Raw genomic sequence first — 17,248 nt, 5'->3', positions numbered from 1 at the left:
GGATGAAGGATATATAGGAACTCTATTATTTTGCAACACTTTTAAATTCTAAAATTATTTTAAAATAATTTAAAAACAAATTGGATCTCAATCTCTCCTTTAAAGAATCATTGTTAGCCCAGCTGGTGTTGCTCAGTGATTGAGCATTGACCTATGAACCAGGAGGTCATGGTTCCATTCCCAATCAGGACATATGCCCAGTTGCAGGCTCGAGCCCTAGTAGGAGGCATGCAGGAGGCAGCTGATCAGAGTCTCTCTCATCGAGGTTTCTATCCCGTTCTCCCTCTCCCTTCCTCTTTGAAATCAATAAAAATATATATTTTTAAAAATAAAAGAGAGGATATTAGGAAACTAGTTTTTCCTGGCATAGGTAAGGAGAGATGTGTTCTTCTGGCATCTTCAGGATGTCTTGACTCCCATGAAGTGCTATTTAAAAGGTTTATAATTGTGTATGTCAATGTTTTCCTTCAGAAGAAATGACACAACCATGGGTTTTATCAGATTATCAAAGGGGTCCACAATCCTAAAGCAATTTAGGGGCTGAGAACTTCATCAAGCCTTACAGTTAATTGAAAGCAGCCTCATCCTAAATCTCATATGTGAACTATCAATTCTGAGAATCTATATATATAAAAGCCTAAGCGACCTTTACAACTGGTTGACCGAACGACCGGTCAACTGGTCGCTCTGATGCGCACTGACTACCAAGGGGCAGACACTCAATGCAGGAGCTGCCCCCTGGTAGTCAGTACACTCCCACAACCAACCTGCCGCAGCCAGCCAACCTCCCATGGTCCCTCCCCCTGGCGAGATGGCCCCGATCAGCCCCGATTGCCAGCCAGGCCGAGAGACCCCACCGGGGACGAATTCATGCACCAGGCCTCTAGTTAGAATATAACAGAATACATTAAATGGAAAAATTACTTTGAACTTAATATATTGCAATTAGAGTTAATTTAATATCTTTTAGTGCTCCATGAGAATTATGAAGAATGAAAATAATCATCTTCCCATTTAAATCAAATATTTACTTTGTTGGCTCTAAGTGCAATGAAATGAAAGATATGTGGAAAATAAGTTCTATCCTTGGTTGTGGAGATGGGAAAATGTTAGCTAATGAAGTTTTGAGTTGATAAAATGCTGTATAACCAAGATTTTGCTACACAGTTAGGAGTTAGTGAATTTGTGAATTAAAGCAACCAGGGCCAGGCCGGAGTGGCTTAGTGGTTGAGTGTCAACCTATGAACCAGGTCATGGTTTGATTCTTGGTCAGGGCACATGCCCAGGTTTCGACTTCCATCTCCAGTGTGGGGCGTACAGGAGGCAGACAATCAATAATTCTCTCTCATCATTGATGTTTCTATCTCTCTCCCTCTCCCTTCCTCTCTTAAATCAATAAAAATATATTTTAAAATAAATAAAGCAACCAGGGATGCCTTTTGGGATATCTGCTGTTTTATAGGGCATTTGACACACTGTTGTCCTGGTGCCTCTTTTTCAGAGTTTTTTTCTTTTTGTTTTTGTTTTTTTAATATAGTTCTTTATTGATTTCAGAGAGGAAAGGAGAAGGAGAGATAGAAACATCAATGATGAGAGAGAATCATTGATTGGCTGCCTCCCACACGACCCCTACTGGGGATCGAACCTGCAACCCAGGCATGTGCCCTTGACCGGAATCGAACCTGGGACCCTTCAGTCCGCAGGCCAACGCTCTGTCCACTGAGCCACGCCGGCTAGGGCGTGGTGCCTCTTTTTCAAATACATGAGTCAGATCGGCGTTCCCAGCGTTCACTTTTCATAGATGTGAGTGGTTGGTAGAAACCATCGCGTGCTCTATACCAATAAAATGTGATGTTTAAATTAAATAATATGATTTTCCTTGCACATCTTCCATTTAGGAGGATACATCCTTTTGGTTTTTCTTCTGTCCGAGATGTTTTTAAAATTTGCAACTCTTTCCCACTTCTAGTTTTACTGTGAGGCTAGCCCAGGGGTGGGCAAACTTTTTGACTCGAGGGCCACAATGGGTTCTTAAACTGGACTGGAGGGCCGGAACAAAAGCATGGATGGAGTGTTTGTGTGAACTAATATAAATTCAAAGTAAACATCATTACATAAAAGGGTACGGTCTTTTTTTTTTTAGTTTTATTCATTTCAAACGGGCCGGATCCGGCCCGCAGGCCGTAGTTTGCCCACGGCTGGAGCCTGTTTTGCAAAGAAAAGGGGAAAGTGAAGGACTTAGTCTTTGTTATCAGTTCATGAGACCAAGGAGACAAAGCACTAACTCCACCAGGCAGTTTCTCGTAACTCCTGGGTGAGAGGTGGGGCGTCAGGAGGAGTCAAATGCGATATAATCGTGGGCACAAGGAGAGGCCCCCTTCCTTTCCTGCTTCTGTCAGCCAACCCGGATGATCATCAACGTAGAGGTGGCTGATAAGGAATCCATGATACAGATGTTTGTATCTTCTCTCCCCGCCCCCAAAAGGAACATGATGGAAGCGTGGTCTTCTCCCAAGGGCTGCAACATAGAGCTCCTCTCTCCGTGCTGGGGTGGGACCCTTCCTGGCACAAGGAACAGACTGACTTCCACGCTCCCCTCCCTAACGGCCCCGCTCGGGCTCCTGCATCTGAGGCGGGCAGAGACCCTGGTCTCGGGGAGACTCTCAGAATGCTCTCTTTCCCCCCGCAGATCAGGGTGACAAGAACAACGCCCTGATGAGTCAGGAGGTGCTGACTCTGCAAGAAATGCTCAACAGCCTGGACTTCAAGAGGAAGGTCGGTGACAAGCTGTAACTTGGCCTTTTGGCTGTTTTTCTCCTTGTCCTGCATCTAATCCCACTGACAAGGATTTATGCTGAATGAGCCAATGGCAACGTTTCTAGGAAAAGGGCCATACTGTCTGCGGTGCTTCTAGGTTTACAAAGCGGGCCTGCGAGTTTGACATGCTTGCTCTAGACCAGTGATGGCGAACCTATGACAGGCGTGTCAGAGGTGACACGCGAATTCATTTTTTTGGTTGATTTTTCTTTGTTAAGTGGCATTTAAATATATAAAATACGTTAACTAATTAAGAATTTAAAGAAAAAAATCTAAATATATATATAATAAATATCAAAAATATAAGTCTTTGTTTTACTATGGTTGCAAATATCAACAAATTTCTATATGTGACACGGCACCAGAGTTAAGTTAGGGTTTTTCAAAATGCTGACACGCTGAGCTCAAAAGGTTCGCCATCACTGCTCTAGAGTCTGTTTCTCTTGCTTACGTGGTACATTGCCTGTAGCTACCAGCAAGGCCAGGGTGAACATGTCACCTGCTTTCTATTCGCCACTATTTCAGACGTGACTCTTTTAGCTGCTGTGCATCAGATGCTGCGATGGGTCCCGCTACATATGTGTAACTGAAATACGTAAACTATTCCTCGAAGACACCAACATTTTATTGGAAAGTTAAGTGTTCCAGTTTCCAGGCTGAAAAATGACCTCGCGCTGGATTTCAAAATAGTTTACTGAAGACTGAATTTTTCAATCTAACCTCCTCCCAGCGAGAGGAGGGACTTTTTTCTGGCTCAATGAACTATTTTAAAAGAGGGGGGAACATCTCTTTTAATTTTCAATAAATCCTATTTTATTAAATAGGATAAATCAGTATTTTATTTCTGAACGTTTCCATTTTTTATGCAGGAATTTGTGTTAGCACAAGTAAATATAAAACTTATTTTACCCTAAATTATAAACTTAAACAGTTACATATCAGATTTTAAACATGCAGATGGTTAATCCAAGATAAACTTAATGTTTTGTGCATAATAAAGGCATACTGCACGTTTGATGCATGCCATCTTATTCAACTTCAGGAATAAGGTTTTAAGGAGAGAGAGAACCTCGGAAATCATTGCATAGATCAGAAGACCAAATTCCAGCAGAGTTCAGTGGTTTATCCAGATTCACACAGCTGTGGCAAAACCAGGGTAGGAATGCCTAGGCCTTTAACAGTTATACTTCTCCACTATACCTTCAAAAACCCAACTAAAGTACTAACAACAACTAACACAGAAAGGCTCACATTTTCATCAGTACATTTTAAAATAAATGTTTATAAGCATGCTTATAAGAATATTAATTCAATGTATAAATCTTTTTAAAAGCAGATAGACAGCTTTATTCAATACTAGAGGCCTGTTGCACAAACTTTGTGCATGGGTGTGGTCCCTAGGCCTGGCTGGCGATTGAAACACAAGCGTCTGGCGTGAAAGGGCAGGTCCCAGCTGACCTCTGGGCCCTGGGCAGCACCTGGGCCCTGGGCCCCTGTGCATCCTCCTCCGCCTGATCATTGGGCCCCTGCACAGCTCCCTCAGCGCCTGGGAGCCGGGAGGCAACCCGCCCCCCACCGTCACTGCTGGTTGCCATCTGTGGGGCAATTGGCGGGGCAATCGGGCCCAGCTTGCATCTGCCTTGGCCTGGCGCCGCCCGCTCACCTGCTCCACCGTCCCGCCACATTCCTGCTCTGGTCGGGACCCATCGGGGCCAGCAGTGCCTCCACTGCCGCCCGCTGCCAGCGCCCAGTCGCCAACGCCTGCCATGTTCTGTGCTGCCCCTGGTGGTCAGTGCACATCATAGCGAGTGGTTGAACTCCCGGTCGAGGGACAATTTGCATATTAGGCTTTTATTATATAGCATTGTCACAGGACTCACACATTCTATGATAGTCTCAGCGTATATATTAAGAGAATGTTCCCTGGGACTGGGCTTTTCTCTTCATGACATTATTTGACTGTAAGACCTTCCTGGTTCGCAAAGGCAGTGGAATGGCAAATAGAAGGTGGTATAGGTCAGACACATCGTTCTATAGGTGGAGTTAGAGTGACTTAGTTGTGTCTCATGAGCATCTCAGCAGTGTTCTCTGTTTGCAGGAAGCGCTGGGCAAGCTGACCCAAATAGTCAGCGAGACGGACCTGCTGATGAGCAGCATGCTGGTGGAGGAGCTGCAGGACTGGAAGCGGCGGCAGCAGGTCGCCTGCATCGGGGGTCCCCTCCACAGCGGGCTGGACCAGCTTCAGAACTGGTGAGACACTTGACTTCCGTTTCTAGAGAAAACCACAGGATGTACCCAAGTTCAGCGTCGCTCAGCCGGAGAAAGCCGCTTGGGTCAGAGTGCCAGCTCCCCGGGGTGGATGGCGGACTAGCAGGGGCTGCTTCTCAGTTGAAAACCAACACACGTCGTGATATACATGTTCTTCACTTGTATTCCTTTGTGGAGAAAGAGCATCATAGAAATTTGTAAAATGCATAAGAATTGCTTAATTTTCTTATATACTTAATCTTACAAGCCCTAGCCAGTTTGGTTCAGTGGATAGCGCATCCGCCTGCGGACAAAGGGTCCCGGGTTTGATTCCGGTCAAGGGCACGTACCTCAGTTGCAGGCTCCTCCCCGGCCAGGCCCTGGTCGGGGTGCATGCAGGAGGCAACCAATCGATGTTTGTCTCACATCGGTATTTCTGTCTTTTCCCCCTCTCTCTAAAAATCAATGGAAAAATATCCTCTGGTGAGGATAAGCAGACAAACAAACAAACAGACTCAGGGATTTTTGAAGCCAGCGATCCACATGCTTTCTTAGGGACGTCAGAAGCGTAGCTTCAGGAGCTTGAGAAGATCCCTCCGTTGTGAAGGTGGACCTTAAGACGTCCAAGCTCAGCCTGAGGCTGTGTTTTCCAGAACAGTGTTTTTGTATTTTCATGGAAAGTCTCCCAGGACCAGGGCAGCATCTGCGCTGGTAATCAGAGGCAGCGCTTTGTGTTAGCAGAAAAAGTGGGTTTCCCCCTTCACCGGGGCAAGAATCAAAGAAACCTTAGAAAATGTAATTAAAAAGAAGGAAAATGGTCAACAGAATCTAACACTGTCTTCAGAGGGTACAGCTCAATGCAGTGCGATCCGTGGGGACCGGGACACTGGCACGGGAAGTGCTGCCCGCCAGGCACATCCCCGGAAAGCCAGGAGCTGGGCTCCTGCAGAGATGCACACGTTTCCCGGGGGAGAGACAGCGGTTCTCTGACCTCCCTGTGCTCGGTTGTTGGGAAAACAAGATGAACAGCAAAGGCAGCCGTGAAATGGGGCTCCTTCCACATCCAGTGGGGGGTCAGCGTGCTCCCTGCAAGGCCACGTGGGGCATGGACGTTATGTGGGAAGAGCTGCGGTCAGGGCTACATGGATGGGCCAGGCTAGCGGACGGGTCAGGGCTAAGGGGATGGGCCAGGGCTAAGGGACGGGCCAGGGCTACGTGGACGGATGTGCCCAGTCTGTCGAAGGCAGCCTCCTGGGTAGATAGCGGAGGCCCCTTCCCTCTCCATCATCCCAGTCTCCCTCTTAGGCCCCCGGCCCACGCTCCCCTCTGCACGTCTGAGCTGGGGTCACGGCTTAGTGAGAACATGCAGGCACCTTTCTCCAGGGATTTCCATCGATAAGTCCCAGGCTAATCCTAGGACTTACAGCAAACATACATGCTCGCTTTATATTGTGTTTCTTCTTCAGGATTCTTACACACAACATGCTTCACATCATGTATTTTTAAAGCTCTCAGTATGCTCTTCCATTGCTCCTTGGTGAGTGTCAAATTCTTAACATACACGTTCCACAGACCGGTCTGTGTTAAACAGAGGGTCATTACAAGGCATTTCTTGTCTGTAACTGAAGGTACACATTAGAAAATGTTGAAAACATTTAACATTGTCTCATGCATCTTAGAGGAAAACACGGATTAAGGGAAAAAAAACATGTAAGCAACTGTCACTAACCTCTCAGGGGAGTATGTGATTGATTTAGTTCAATGTGTGACTGTTTGCTAAGTACAGTGAATAGATAAAATAATAGAGATGACGTGGGGACACTCCCTGTGCTTATCCTTTGCTTCCGTAGCTTCACGCTGTTGGCAGAAAGTCTGTTCCAGCTCAAAAGGCAGCTGGAGAAGCTGGAGGAGCAGTCTTCCAAGGTGACGTACGAAGGGGACCCCATCCCCCTGCAGAGGCCACACCTGCTCGAGAGAGTCACCTTCCTGATCTGCAGCATTTTTAAGAAGTGAGTGTTCTCGTTGAATGCCTCCGCAGCTCCAGGCCTTGGAGTGGTAGGGACACCCTCTGGGGGGTTGGCATTGAGGTGAAGGGGTGGTAGGGAACTAAACAGTAAGCCTTGGGGTGAGCTGAGTAAAGCTCCAGAGAGTTCCGGAAACATCTCTGTCCTTCACTGCTCACCAGTACTCCCCCCACCCCCCAACCCAGTCCGTTTTCCATGAACCAAGCACATCACCCACCTGAAGTTCATTTGTCAACAATTAGGAAAAGAGGATTTCAAGGATTTCTCAAGTGCATGTCTAAGAAATGAAGGCTGGAGAACATGTGTTTGTTTATAAGCTCATCTAAAATAAAAAGAAAAAACTAGTATGTGCCAGAAATCCTACTATCTACTTCAAAAATGGCATGAAATTAACTTTCTATGTTATGTTTAGTAGGATAAAAATAGACGGGGGCTTTTCCTCTTCACTCAGTTCTAACCATTAAGAATGAATTACTGGCCCTGACCGAGTTGGCTCAGTGGATAGAGCATCGGCCTGCGGACTGAAGGGTCCCAGGTTCGATTCCAGTCAAGGGCATGTGCCTTGGTTGCAGGCACATCCCCAGTGGGGGGTGTGCAGGAGGCAGCTGATCAATGTTTCTCTCTCATCGATGTTTCTAACTCTCTATCCCTCTCCCTTCCTCTCTGTAAAAAAATCAATAAAATATATTTTTTAAAAAAAGAAAAGAAAAGAATAAATTACTGTTGTTACGCAGGGATGGGCTCCAGGCCATTTTCCCTCTCCTGGTAGTTATTTGTGAGGTGTCTTTGGAGAGAGTTGAGCTTCGCTGGGGGTTTGAGTGTCTTCTATGTGTGGGAAACGTGGACCTTAGGGGAGGACAGCATCCTGTTCCTCTGTGGTTTGTAGCCTGTCGATATGTTCAGTGTTTTCAAGTGACACTTGACTTCCTTTGAATCTAGCTCGTTTGTGGTTGAACGGCAGCCATGCATGCCCACCCACCCTCAGAGGCCGATGGTGCTGAAGACGCTCATCCAGTTCACGGTGAAGCTGAGGTAGGCACAGTGCGTTCCATCATCTCACGTGTGCATGGAGCCACAGTCACTGTGTGACCAAGGCCAGTGTCTCCCCTGGGCCTTCCTCCACCTGCTCTCCATTGAGCGCCTCCTGCTTGCCCGGCGTTCAGCTGTGGTCAGCGCCCGCAGGAATGTGGAGGTGAGGGCCCTGCTGGTAGAAAGTGTGACGATGAGGGGGCATTAGCATGGCAGCCTGAAATCACAGCATCGAGCACCATGAAAGCTTGCTGGGAGCGAAGACCAGAGACGGAGAAGGCACTGTGGTCACCGAGTCACCGAGGAAGGCCCTGAGGGAAGAGTGGAGGAGAGGAGAGCAGGCTCGCAGGGAGGAAGCCAGGAAATACGACTTCTGAGGTCTGTTTCCTAAGCCTGTGAGCGGGAAGAGAGCGGATGAAGAGGATAGATGGGGACAGATTAGGGGAAGTTTCAAATGTCCATTCCAGGAAATACATGGCACGGTCTCCCCTGTGCTACCCAGTGACCAGCCTAGTAGCTTTTCTGAGAAAACACTCAACACCACGTTTTTCAGTGTATACTTACTTATGGATATGACTTCTGTGTTATGGTTGCTTTGGCGATGTATTTGATCCTTTCCAGTAGCAGGAGCAACCAAAATGTAGCGTTGTCCCTAATGGCACCTAATCATGAGTTTGACTTCAAACTTTCAAAGATTTTGCATCATGCTTCAATCTCCAGGGCCCCACAGTTTAAAATCACTAGTCACCATTCACCTCCAGAAAGCTGAAATCCTAGGCTAATATAAGAGGTAAAGCTGCCAAGGTGAACCAGGATGCCATAGTAGGGTCCCTGATCACATGTCACTATTGGAACTCCATTCTTACTTTATTCTTTCAGTTCTATTGAGATATAATTAGTGTGAGTACTGTATACGTTTAAGGTGTGAGGCATAACGACTTGACATTCAGGAATTGCAAAATGATCATCAGAGTAAGTTTAGTTCACATTTATCACCTCTGCATTTTTACAGGGAAGACGTTTTTTGTCTTCAATTTGCATTTCAAAAACCCTCCTCGAAATTCTTGGTCATTTCCTTGTGTGAATCTTGCACTAAGACTTAAGAACTAAAGCCAAGGCCAAGTTCCTTGTAAAAATTCTATAATTTTCAAAAATAGTTGCTTCTTCATCCTCTCATCTGTCTGTAACCCAGAAGACAATACACTAAACGGAGGTAAAATTAGAGGGGTAGTGAGCATCCTACTTTCCCCTGAGATGCCCCCATGGGTGGTATGTGAAATCTAAGATACTCTTTGGAGCAAAAAGGGGGGGTGAGTCGGGACTGCTTACGCGGAGTTCTGAGTGGAACAGGTCCCTGAATGGCACCACCTGGCACGCTGTCTGAACTGGTTGCATGAGACAAAGACCTTGAGCCCCTGGTGTGAGTGTTCTGCCCTTCTCTTCTCCCTGACCGCTGGGTCCCCATTGTCTTCTCTGGACCCTGTGCCCCCCTGTCTGAATAGATGAACCTCTACTTAGCGTTCAAGTTTGTCCCTTCAACCCCTCTCTACCACAGCACTGCATCCTTCTATTCCAAAGGGAGAGGTAACAGGGGACTCCCTGCAAGTCATCACGTGACTCAGATCCCTTCCTGCAGAGGGACAGAGAGGAAGGCAGAGAGGGAAACCATCTTGCCTGATTGCATACCAACCCTTGCTACCAGCACTACACGCTTATCATAGTCCAAACCCTGAACTCAGTCCTGTGTCTGGTGCAGGACATTGAAGGAACCTTCACAACATTCTACCCGCCTTTTGTTCGGGCTGTTTAGTATCTGTGTTTATATGTCTCTCATGCCCATCAGTTACTCCACCGTTCTCTATATTCCATATATGTGAGTGGACTTCTTCCTTTTATGTATAGCAGAGTCCACACCTCTCCCTTTCCCAGTCTTCACTACCCCAGTACTCCAGTACCTAGAGCACATAATGAATATGTATGAGGAGCTCAATACCTGCTGAGTGAATGAATGAAGTTTGGGATGAGGGCATAAGTAAATGAATGAGTAAGTGAGTGATTATCTCAGAAACCGAACTGAACCTACAGAGAGAGGGTACAGTTTGGAAGAGATGGGGAAAGCAAAAGAAAAAAGGGCCCCTCACCAGATTAAGGAATTAAAGAAAGTTATTCTGACCTATAATCACTTGATTTGAAATTATGTCTTTTTAAATTATGAACATTTTTGCTGTTACTTAAATAGAGTATGTTTAAAGATTGCAAATGTATTGAAGTTTGAATTTTTCATATTCTACCAGAGGCCTAGTCTTTCAATATTTTTACCATAAAACAGTTATCATCAAAACATTTCGTTTTAGTAAGCTTACAAAATGTGTTCTTAAAATCCTATATAATAAAAGGCTAATATGCAAATCGACCCAACAGTGGAACGACCAATCACTATGATGCACACTGACCAATAGGGTCCAGACGCTCAACTCAGGAGCTGCCCCCTGGTGGTCAGTGCACTCCCACAGGGGGAGCGCCACTCAGCCAGAAGCTGGGCTCACGCGGGGAGTGGGCCTCAGCCGGCAGGCGGACATCCCCCAAGGGGTCCCAGACTGCAAGAGGGCGCTGGCTGGGCTGAGGGACTCCCCAGACCCCAGGGCATGAATGTACAAGAATAAAATGAAGCCATGTCAATAGACTTTGATTTTTCTTATGTTTATACATTTAACCCAAATTTTGGCTTGAACCAAAATATATAGCTATTTTTATGACCTAGCCAAGGTATTATCCAACACACATCAACTACAGCAATATGGAAACACTTCCCAAATGTTTGTCAGTATGTTAAGTGGCTGATGTCAGTATTAGTAACATGGAGAACTAAAGAGGAATTGAACATGTTTAAAACACACTAACATAGGGAGATAATGTAATCTGATTTATATGTATATGCCATAAATATATCTAAATCTCTAAATGTACAAAAGGCTTGTAGAACTTGTGATTTTTACCTTTGATTCTTTATTTATGTGTCTTTCCAGACTACTAATAAAATTGCCAGAACTAAATTATCAGGTAAAGGTGAAAGCATCGATTGACAAGTAAGTACCTAATTTCATTTTGAAACATGAAAATGTAAGACTCTTTAAAAAGAACTGTTCTTATTTTATAGAATAATTTCAAACGTTTACATTTATTTCTCTAACATTACATATCAATGCAATGTTAGACTTTGAAGTTCAACCATTTAACAGAACGCCAGTGAAGGCTTATTTGTAAAATTTTGCTCTAAACGCTGGGGATGAAGGTTTGCCTACTATCCTCTCAAGTGTTATAAAAAGTTTTCCCAGGTCTATTACGTAGCTTATTTTTAAAAATCTTCTTGTGCTTACAGGAATGTTTCCACTCTAAGGTAAGCCCTGTACTTTGGAACTCTTTGTTGTTGTCATACATCTGTTTTCCCTGAGACCATGTCAACGGCTGAGATTTCTTCCCCAGTAATCGCAGGTTTGTGCTGTGTGGAACGCACGTCAAAGCCATGTCCATCGAAGAATCTTCCAACGGGAGCCTTTCGGTAGAGTTCCGCCACTTGGTGAGTGCCTGGTACCTGTACGCAGTCAGCTTACTCGAGCTTTCTCTTCCTTCTCAAATCAAACACATCTTCACTAATAGGCCTTGGGACCCCATGCATGTTGTTTCTTCATGTTTCTCACGTGAGATTAAAGGGTGTGTTGAGCTATAACAACATGCTGTCATTGAAGAATTAAAAATGGTAGAAGGAACACCGAAGCTAAACTCAGGTCTGAGTTCTTACCAGGGAAGTAGTACCTAAATACACTGAGCGGCCAGATTATTATGACCACCCCATCAGTACAATGAAGTGAATTAGTTATGCAAATAATAATCATAATAATAAAACCTTGAGAGTATTTGCTTAGGAAGTTTTCAATATTCAGTATTTTTGGAAGTGTCAATGAAGTACTGATGGGGTGGTCATAATAATCTGGCCACTTAGTGTATATTTAGTAATTGGTCCCTAGATCAGTGGTTCTCAACCTTCTGGCCCTTTAAATACAGGTCCTCGTGTTGTGACCCAACCATAAAATTATTTTCATTGCTACTTCCTAACTGTAATGTTGCTACTGTTATGAATCGTCATGTAAATATCTGATATGCAGGATGGTCTTAGGCGACCCCTGTGAAAGGGTCATTCGACCGCCAAAGGGGTCACGACCCACAGGTTGAGCACCGATGCCCTAGATTTTGGTAATAATGACAAGAGTAATCCATCTTGTAATGGACAGCCATTCCTGGGTTCGTTTTTTAAATACCCCCGAGAAATGCCATCACGGAACAGCAGGTCTGGCTGCAGGCACGTCCACTTGAGACCGGTGAGCTGGGGGACAGGGTGCTCCGGGCATGACAGCTGCGGTTTGCCTTGGCATGTCTAGAAAGCTCTGACCAGCCGCATCCTGCTGCTTCTGGTGCTCACCACTTCCTCTCCACCGAGAGTCCTCTTCTCGCTTCTCTTTCTCGTGCTTTGCATCGTTTTTAGATTGCAAGGACCCTGTGGCTGGTCTCGCCAGAAACGTGTTACTCATCTGGTTTGTTAACGTTTAGGAAGTATCTTCCCTGGACGTTGGGACGCCTCAGAATCAGCCTCAAAAGGCCTAGTTTCTAACAGATACAAAACTGACGTTCACAGAACGGTATCTGCCTACACAAACTCATGCTGGCTTTTGTTTTTAGTTTTGTTTTTGTTCGCTCTTCAGTACTGAAGGGGGCATTTCCTTTTAGCTGAATTCCTACCACGTGAGACTGTTAAATGAAATGCAACGAGGAGTCACATGTTATACATCCTTCTAGCTCGCACTTGTTTTTTTGCTTAGGATTAACTTCGGTCCTCAGGGAATTTTTAGTAATGGACAGTGTTTGCTAATAAATTAGTAAAGCGGTAAAAGCCCAAACCTTAGTCTCTACACTGCTCTTCTAGTGGCAGAGCATTTTCATTATGTATTTTTGCATAATAACTTTAATCACTTTCAATAGAAAAGTCGATTTAGAATATCGGAGAAGCAAAATTTTTAAATTAAAGCATCACCTGTAATCCCGTCACCTTGAGGTAACACTATTTATTTTTGTTTTCATTCTTTTTAAAGCCAGATGAGACTGCACACTGTGTCATTTGCTTTCTGTCTGTTTCAGTACGTGATCCATAGCATGGACATTTTTGTGTCAGGCAGTCTCCCTGTCCTCTAACGGTACCCAGTCCTTCCTGGACAGCTGACCCATCATTCCTTTCCCAGTCCTCTGTGCCAGGCGGGGTTTCACAGGCCTGGGAATCCTCACGGCTTAGCTCGGATGACCCCTTCGAGGTTCAAAGGAGTGCTGAATACGTTCAAGCGCATCCAGCATGATCGCCTCTTTCCAAAATGTTGGCTGAAACACACAGGCTTAGTGGTCTGCCCACCTCCTCACTGAGCTCGATGGAAGTTTCCGAACTGGCAGCCGAACAGGAAGCTGCTTCCTGTGATGTGGGCAGCTATCAGGTCCCATGAGTTGGAAGACATCTGGGTTACTTTCAAAATTGTGACCAAGAAAATCACTAAAGTAGGTGATTTTGATATGTAGCTGATAACGTGTCTCCATGTAAACACTGTTTTCTTTTTCTAAGCAACCAAAGGAAATGAAGTCCACTGCCGGAAGCAAAGGAAATGAGGTAGGAAATGTTTTCTTCTAGAGTTTTTCTAGGAAATAATCCTGTAACATCTTATTTTTATAAAGCCCTTAAACTGCCTCTTATATTTTTACTAGAGGCCCAATGCACAAAATTCGTGCAAGAATAGGTCTTCCTTCCCCCCGGCTACTGGCACCGGCTTCCCTCTGGCACCCGGAACCCGGGCTTTCCCTCTGGCCGCCGGCAGGCACCCCGGACCTGGGCTTCCCTTGCAGCCCTAGCTTCGTCCAGAAGGACATCCGGAAGGACATCCAGTCTAATTGGCATATTATGCTTTTATTATTATAGATATAAAGTCAAATTCATGTTTCTCTGATTATAAATGTAAAGCTTGATCATGGCAGACAATATAAGAAATTTTTTTTAACAAGGAGGAAATTACAGATAATAATACCCTCCTAAGAAAATGACTATTAACATTTTGGTTCACATCATTCTAGACTTTTTGTATGTATTTCATATAGACACATTGCTTCATAACCTGCTTTTTTTCCACATAGCAATATGTGGTGAACAGCTTCCCAGGACCTTGAACACTCTTGAAGAACATGGTTTAACGTGATTGTATTGTATTTCATTTTACAGGTGTGCCATACTTTCTTTAGTCACTCCTCCTTTGTTATAAAGTATCTTAAAATTACTCATTTTCTACAAATAAGAGTTAAGTCTCAAACATCATGACAAATTATGTGAAAACCACAGGTGAAAAACAGTTATTTCATGGTATCAATTACCTTGCTCTTCTATTTAAGAAGCATTCCACTGAATGAATTGATTAAAAGGACAAATGGATGCAGTCCACGTATTCACATTTGAGTCCGTAAATGCTAGAGTGGCCGGGTCTTGGGCTGGCAGTGGTCTTGGAGACCATCGATCTCGTTGACCCAGATACCAGGGCATTTGCCTGTGCCCTACATACTTAGGGTTAGGAAACCTGGTTCTGAGTCCATTCTGGCCATGACTGCACATGCGATCCTTGACAAATGATCTGTTGGAGAAATACTGCATTTTCCCTCTCAGAGATCAGGGTAGTACTGCCCATCGCTCTCTGCTCAGAGATGCTGCCAATGTAAAGCCATCCACACAAGGCAGATATAAGGCAATGAGGCTGGTTTCTGGCACAATTGGTGTGTGGCTCCTACCTCCTGGCTTTATACCTCACAGTTCCTATGCAACATCTCTTTGAATTATTTGGGGGAAAAAAGCACTTTATAAACCCTGCATTCAACTACAATCCATCTAACCCACCCACAAAACCACACAGATCCCTCACGACAGATTTCATGCTCCACATTTTTTCTTCCCAGAATGCTTCAGTCTCTCAATCTTGTCGGAAAGATCATTTGGCAAATCTCACAGCCCCACCAAAGATGAGCTAAGCCTTCTCCCTGGGTAGACCCTTGGCGTAGGGCGGAGCTTCGAACACCCAGATGTCACATGAACAGAGCTTTTGAGTTTAAGAATATTCCAGTAAACCAAAAAAGTGGGAGCTATTCTTCCTACCTTATAGAAACCCATAAAGGTTTTCCGAATTTCCTGATTGAAACATTAGCACATGATAAATGAAAGCCCATCTAACTGGAATTTGGGCGGGAGTTGTGATTGACACTTCATGCGGCCTGACATCCCTGAGTAATATTGACTAAGTCTGAATAGATGAAGCGCAATGCTTCTGAACTCTTAGCAGCTCAACTAAATCAAATGGGAATAATGTAAATATTCAATACATTGTCATACTTATGGATGTAAAAACAAAACCTTGGATTTCCCTAGAGATGAAAAACTATAGAAAAATCAACCAGTCTTACTAACACTGTCTACTTACTAGTATATTAATTTGAATGTATTTCTTCTTACTTTCCAAATAATAACAAAATTGTACAGTATACATCAGAATCCTTTCATTTCTTCCCTTTTCAAGTTTATCAGATCAGAATAATTCTATTTACACTATTCTTTGAGCTCCCCCTGTTGACAGAATTTTAATATGACTCCTATGTACATTGAAAAGAACCCACAGACTTGAACATTGCTTTCTGTGCTATGGGAACAATTGAAGAGTCACAAAATATATAAAAGTAGGCTCCAAAAGGCAGCGGAGTATTGTAATTATGGCCTATTCCATATCGTTTTCCATGTGCAACAATACCATAGATTATGGCCAGAAATTTAGATGGAAATCACCCTTACCCCAGTCCTATTGGCTTAGCAGAGGTTTCCTTTCACGTCAAAAGCCATAACCATTTGTGAACATATCCCAGGAGCTCAGGGTGTGCTATTAGGCACTGAGCAGCGGAAACAAAAAGAATATGGCGGCATCTGTACCTGCCTTTCATTCGCTTGTGGTTGTTCCCAGGTGGAGCCCTTTATAATATTCAATATCATAGAATTATCATGAATGTGGATCTTTTAAACCCCACAATCATCTCAGATGGTTATAATGGCCTTTAATACAGACATGAATGGTTCATCTTACCTGTGATAGTTTCCTGATCTGTAAGGAATGAATCCTGGGAGCATGAAACAGAATAGGGTCCTGGTGTGAACTACACGGTGGAGTAATAGAGACGGTGAGCGGGGGCCATGCAGGCTTTGAGAGTTAACGATGCTTCCTTTGGCTGGAGCCACTTTTCCCCAGTCATGTGCACTGTAAGTCAGCTGCGTTGATGGATTTGTTCTAAACGTGCCTCACAGTTGCATTAGGGATTTTAAGTAAATATCAGATACTAGTCTGAATCACCGAGGAAACCTCTCACCATCCATCCCAGTCCAGTGATGTAATCCTAAAGCATGACCTCGTTTTCCGAAGTGAATGGACGGCCCTGAGTGTCTGTGGAGGCCCGGGCTCTCACACCTCGATGGCTGCCGTAACTCAGAGATCTGAGGAAATTACCCATGAACTTAGGTTTAATCATGGAACTTAAACTAGAGGCTAGAATCAGGTAGGAACGAGACCTCAGACTCAAAAAGGCTCCCTTTGGCTGTCTTCCAGCCATGCCTCCCTACAAGGAATGGTCTTTGGGTTTAAGGCAACCTGCTCCCCCAGAGCCCAGGACCAGAATTCTCGCCCGGAAGACCTCAACCTGCTTTCAGGGCCTGCGAGGGCCTCTTCTGCCTTATTCTACCCAGCATGGGTGTCACCAGCAATGCCAGCATCCCTAGGCACAATCACAGGGGCCTGGAGGCCTCAGTGGCCTGCGAGGCCCTCACAGAGGTGGAGGAGATTGGGGTGGGCAATAGGCTAGGGTGACCATTCTCTCCCCAGGCCACATGGTCCCAGGAGACTGGGGGAAGTTAAACTGGCCGCTGAGGTCATGTGGCAGCTTAGATGTCAAAGCAGGAGGCTGGCCACACTCCCACAGTTTGTTAACTAGAGTTAGAATGGTTAATATTTAGACAGACGGTATGT

General features: G+C 44.8%; 1 protein-coding gene across 1 annotated transcript in view; it reads left to right on the top strand.

Moving 5' to 3' along the window:
- STAT4 (signal transducer and activator of transcription 4) overlaps nt 1-17,248 on the top strand; it is a 73,665-nt gene that overhangs the window by 41,660 nt on the left and 14,757 nt on the right. Inside the window, exons 6-13 of the mRNA XM_006082356.3 lie at nt 2,690-2,775; nt 4,916-5,067; nt 6,915-7,073; nt 8,028-8,120; nt 11,144-11,203; nt 11,497-11,514; nt 11,601-11,694; nt 13,777-13,821. Coding sequence (XP_006082418.1) covers nt 2,690-2,775; nt 4,916-5,067; nt 6,915-7,073; nt 8,028-8,120; nt 11,144-11,203; nt 11,497-11,514; nt 11,601-11,694; nt 13,777-13,821 — 707 coding nt within the window. The remainder of the gene's footprint in view (nt 1-2,689; nt 2,776-4,915; nt 5,068-6,914; nt 7,074-8,027; nt 8,121-11,143; nt 11,204-11,496; nt 11,515-11,600; nt 11,695-13,776; nt 13,822-17,248) is intronic.

This window comes from Myotis lucifugus, unplaced genomic scaffold, assembly GCF_000147115.1.
Source record: "Myotis lucifugus unplaced genomic scaffold, Myoluc2.0 scaffold_3, whole genome shotgun sequence".
Lineage (NCBI taxonomy): Eukaryota > Metazoa > Chordata > Mammalia > Chiroptera > Vespertilionidae > Myotis > Myotis lucifugus.
Note: the sequence above shows the minus strand (reverse complement) of the source record. Positions and strands in the feature narration are given on the sequence as shown.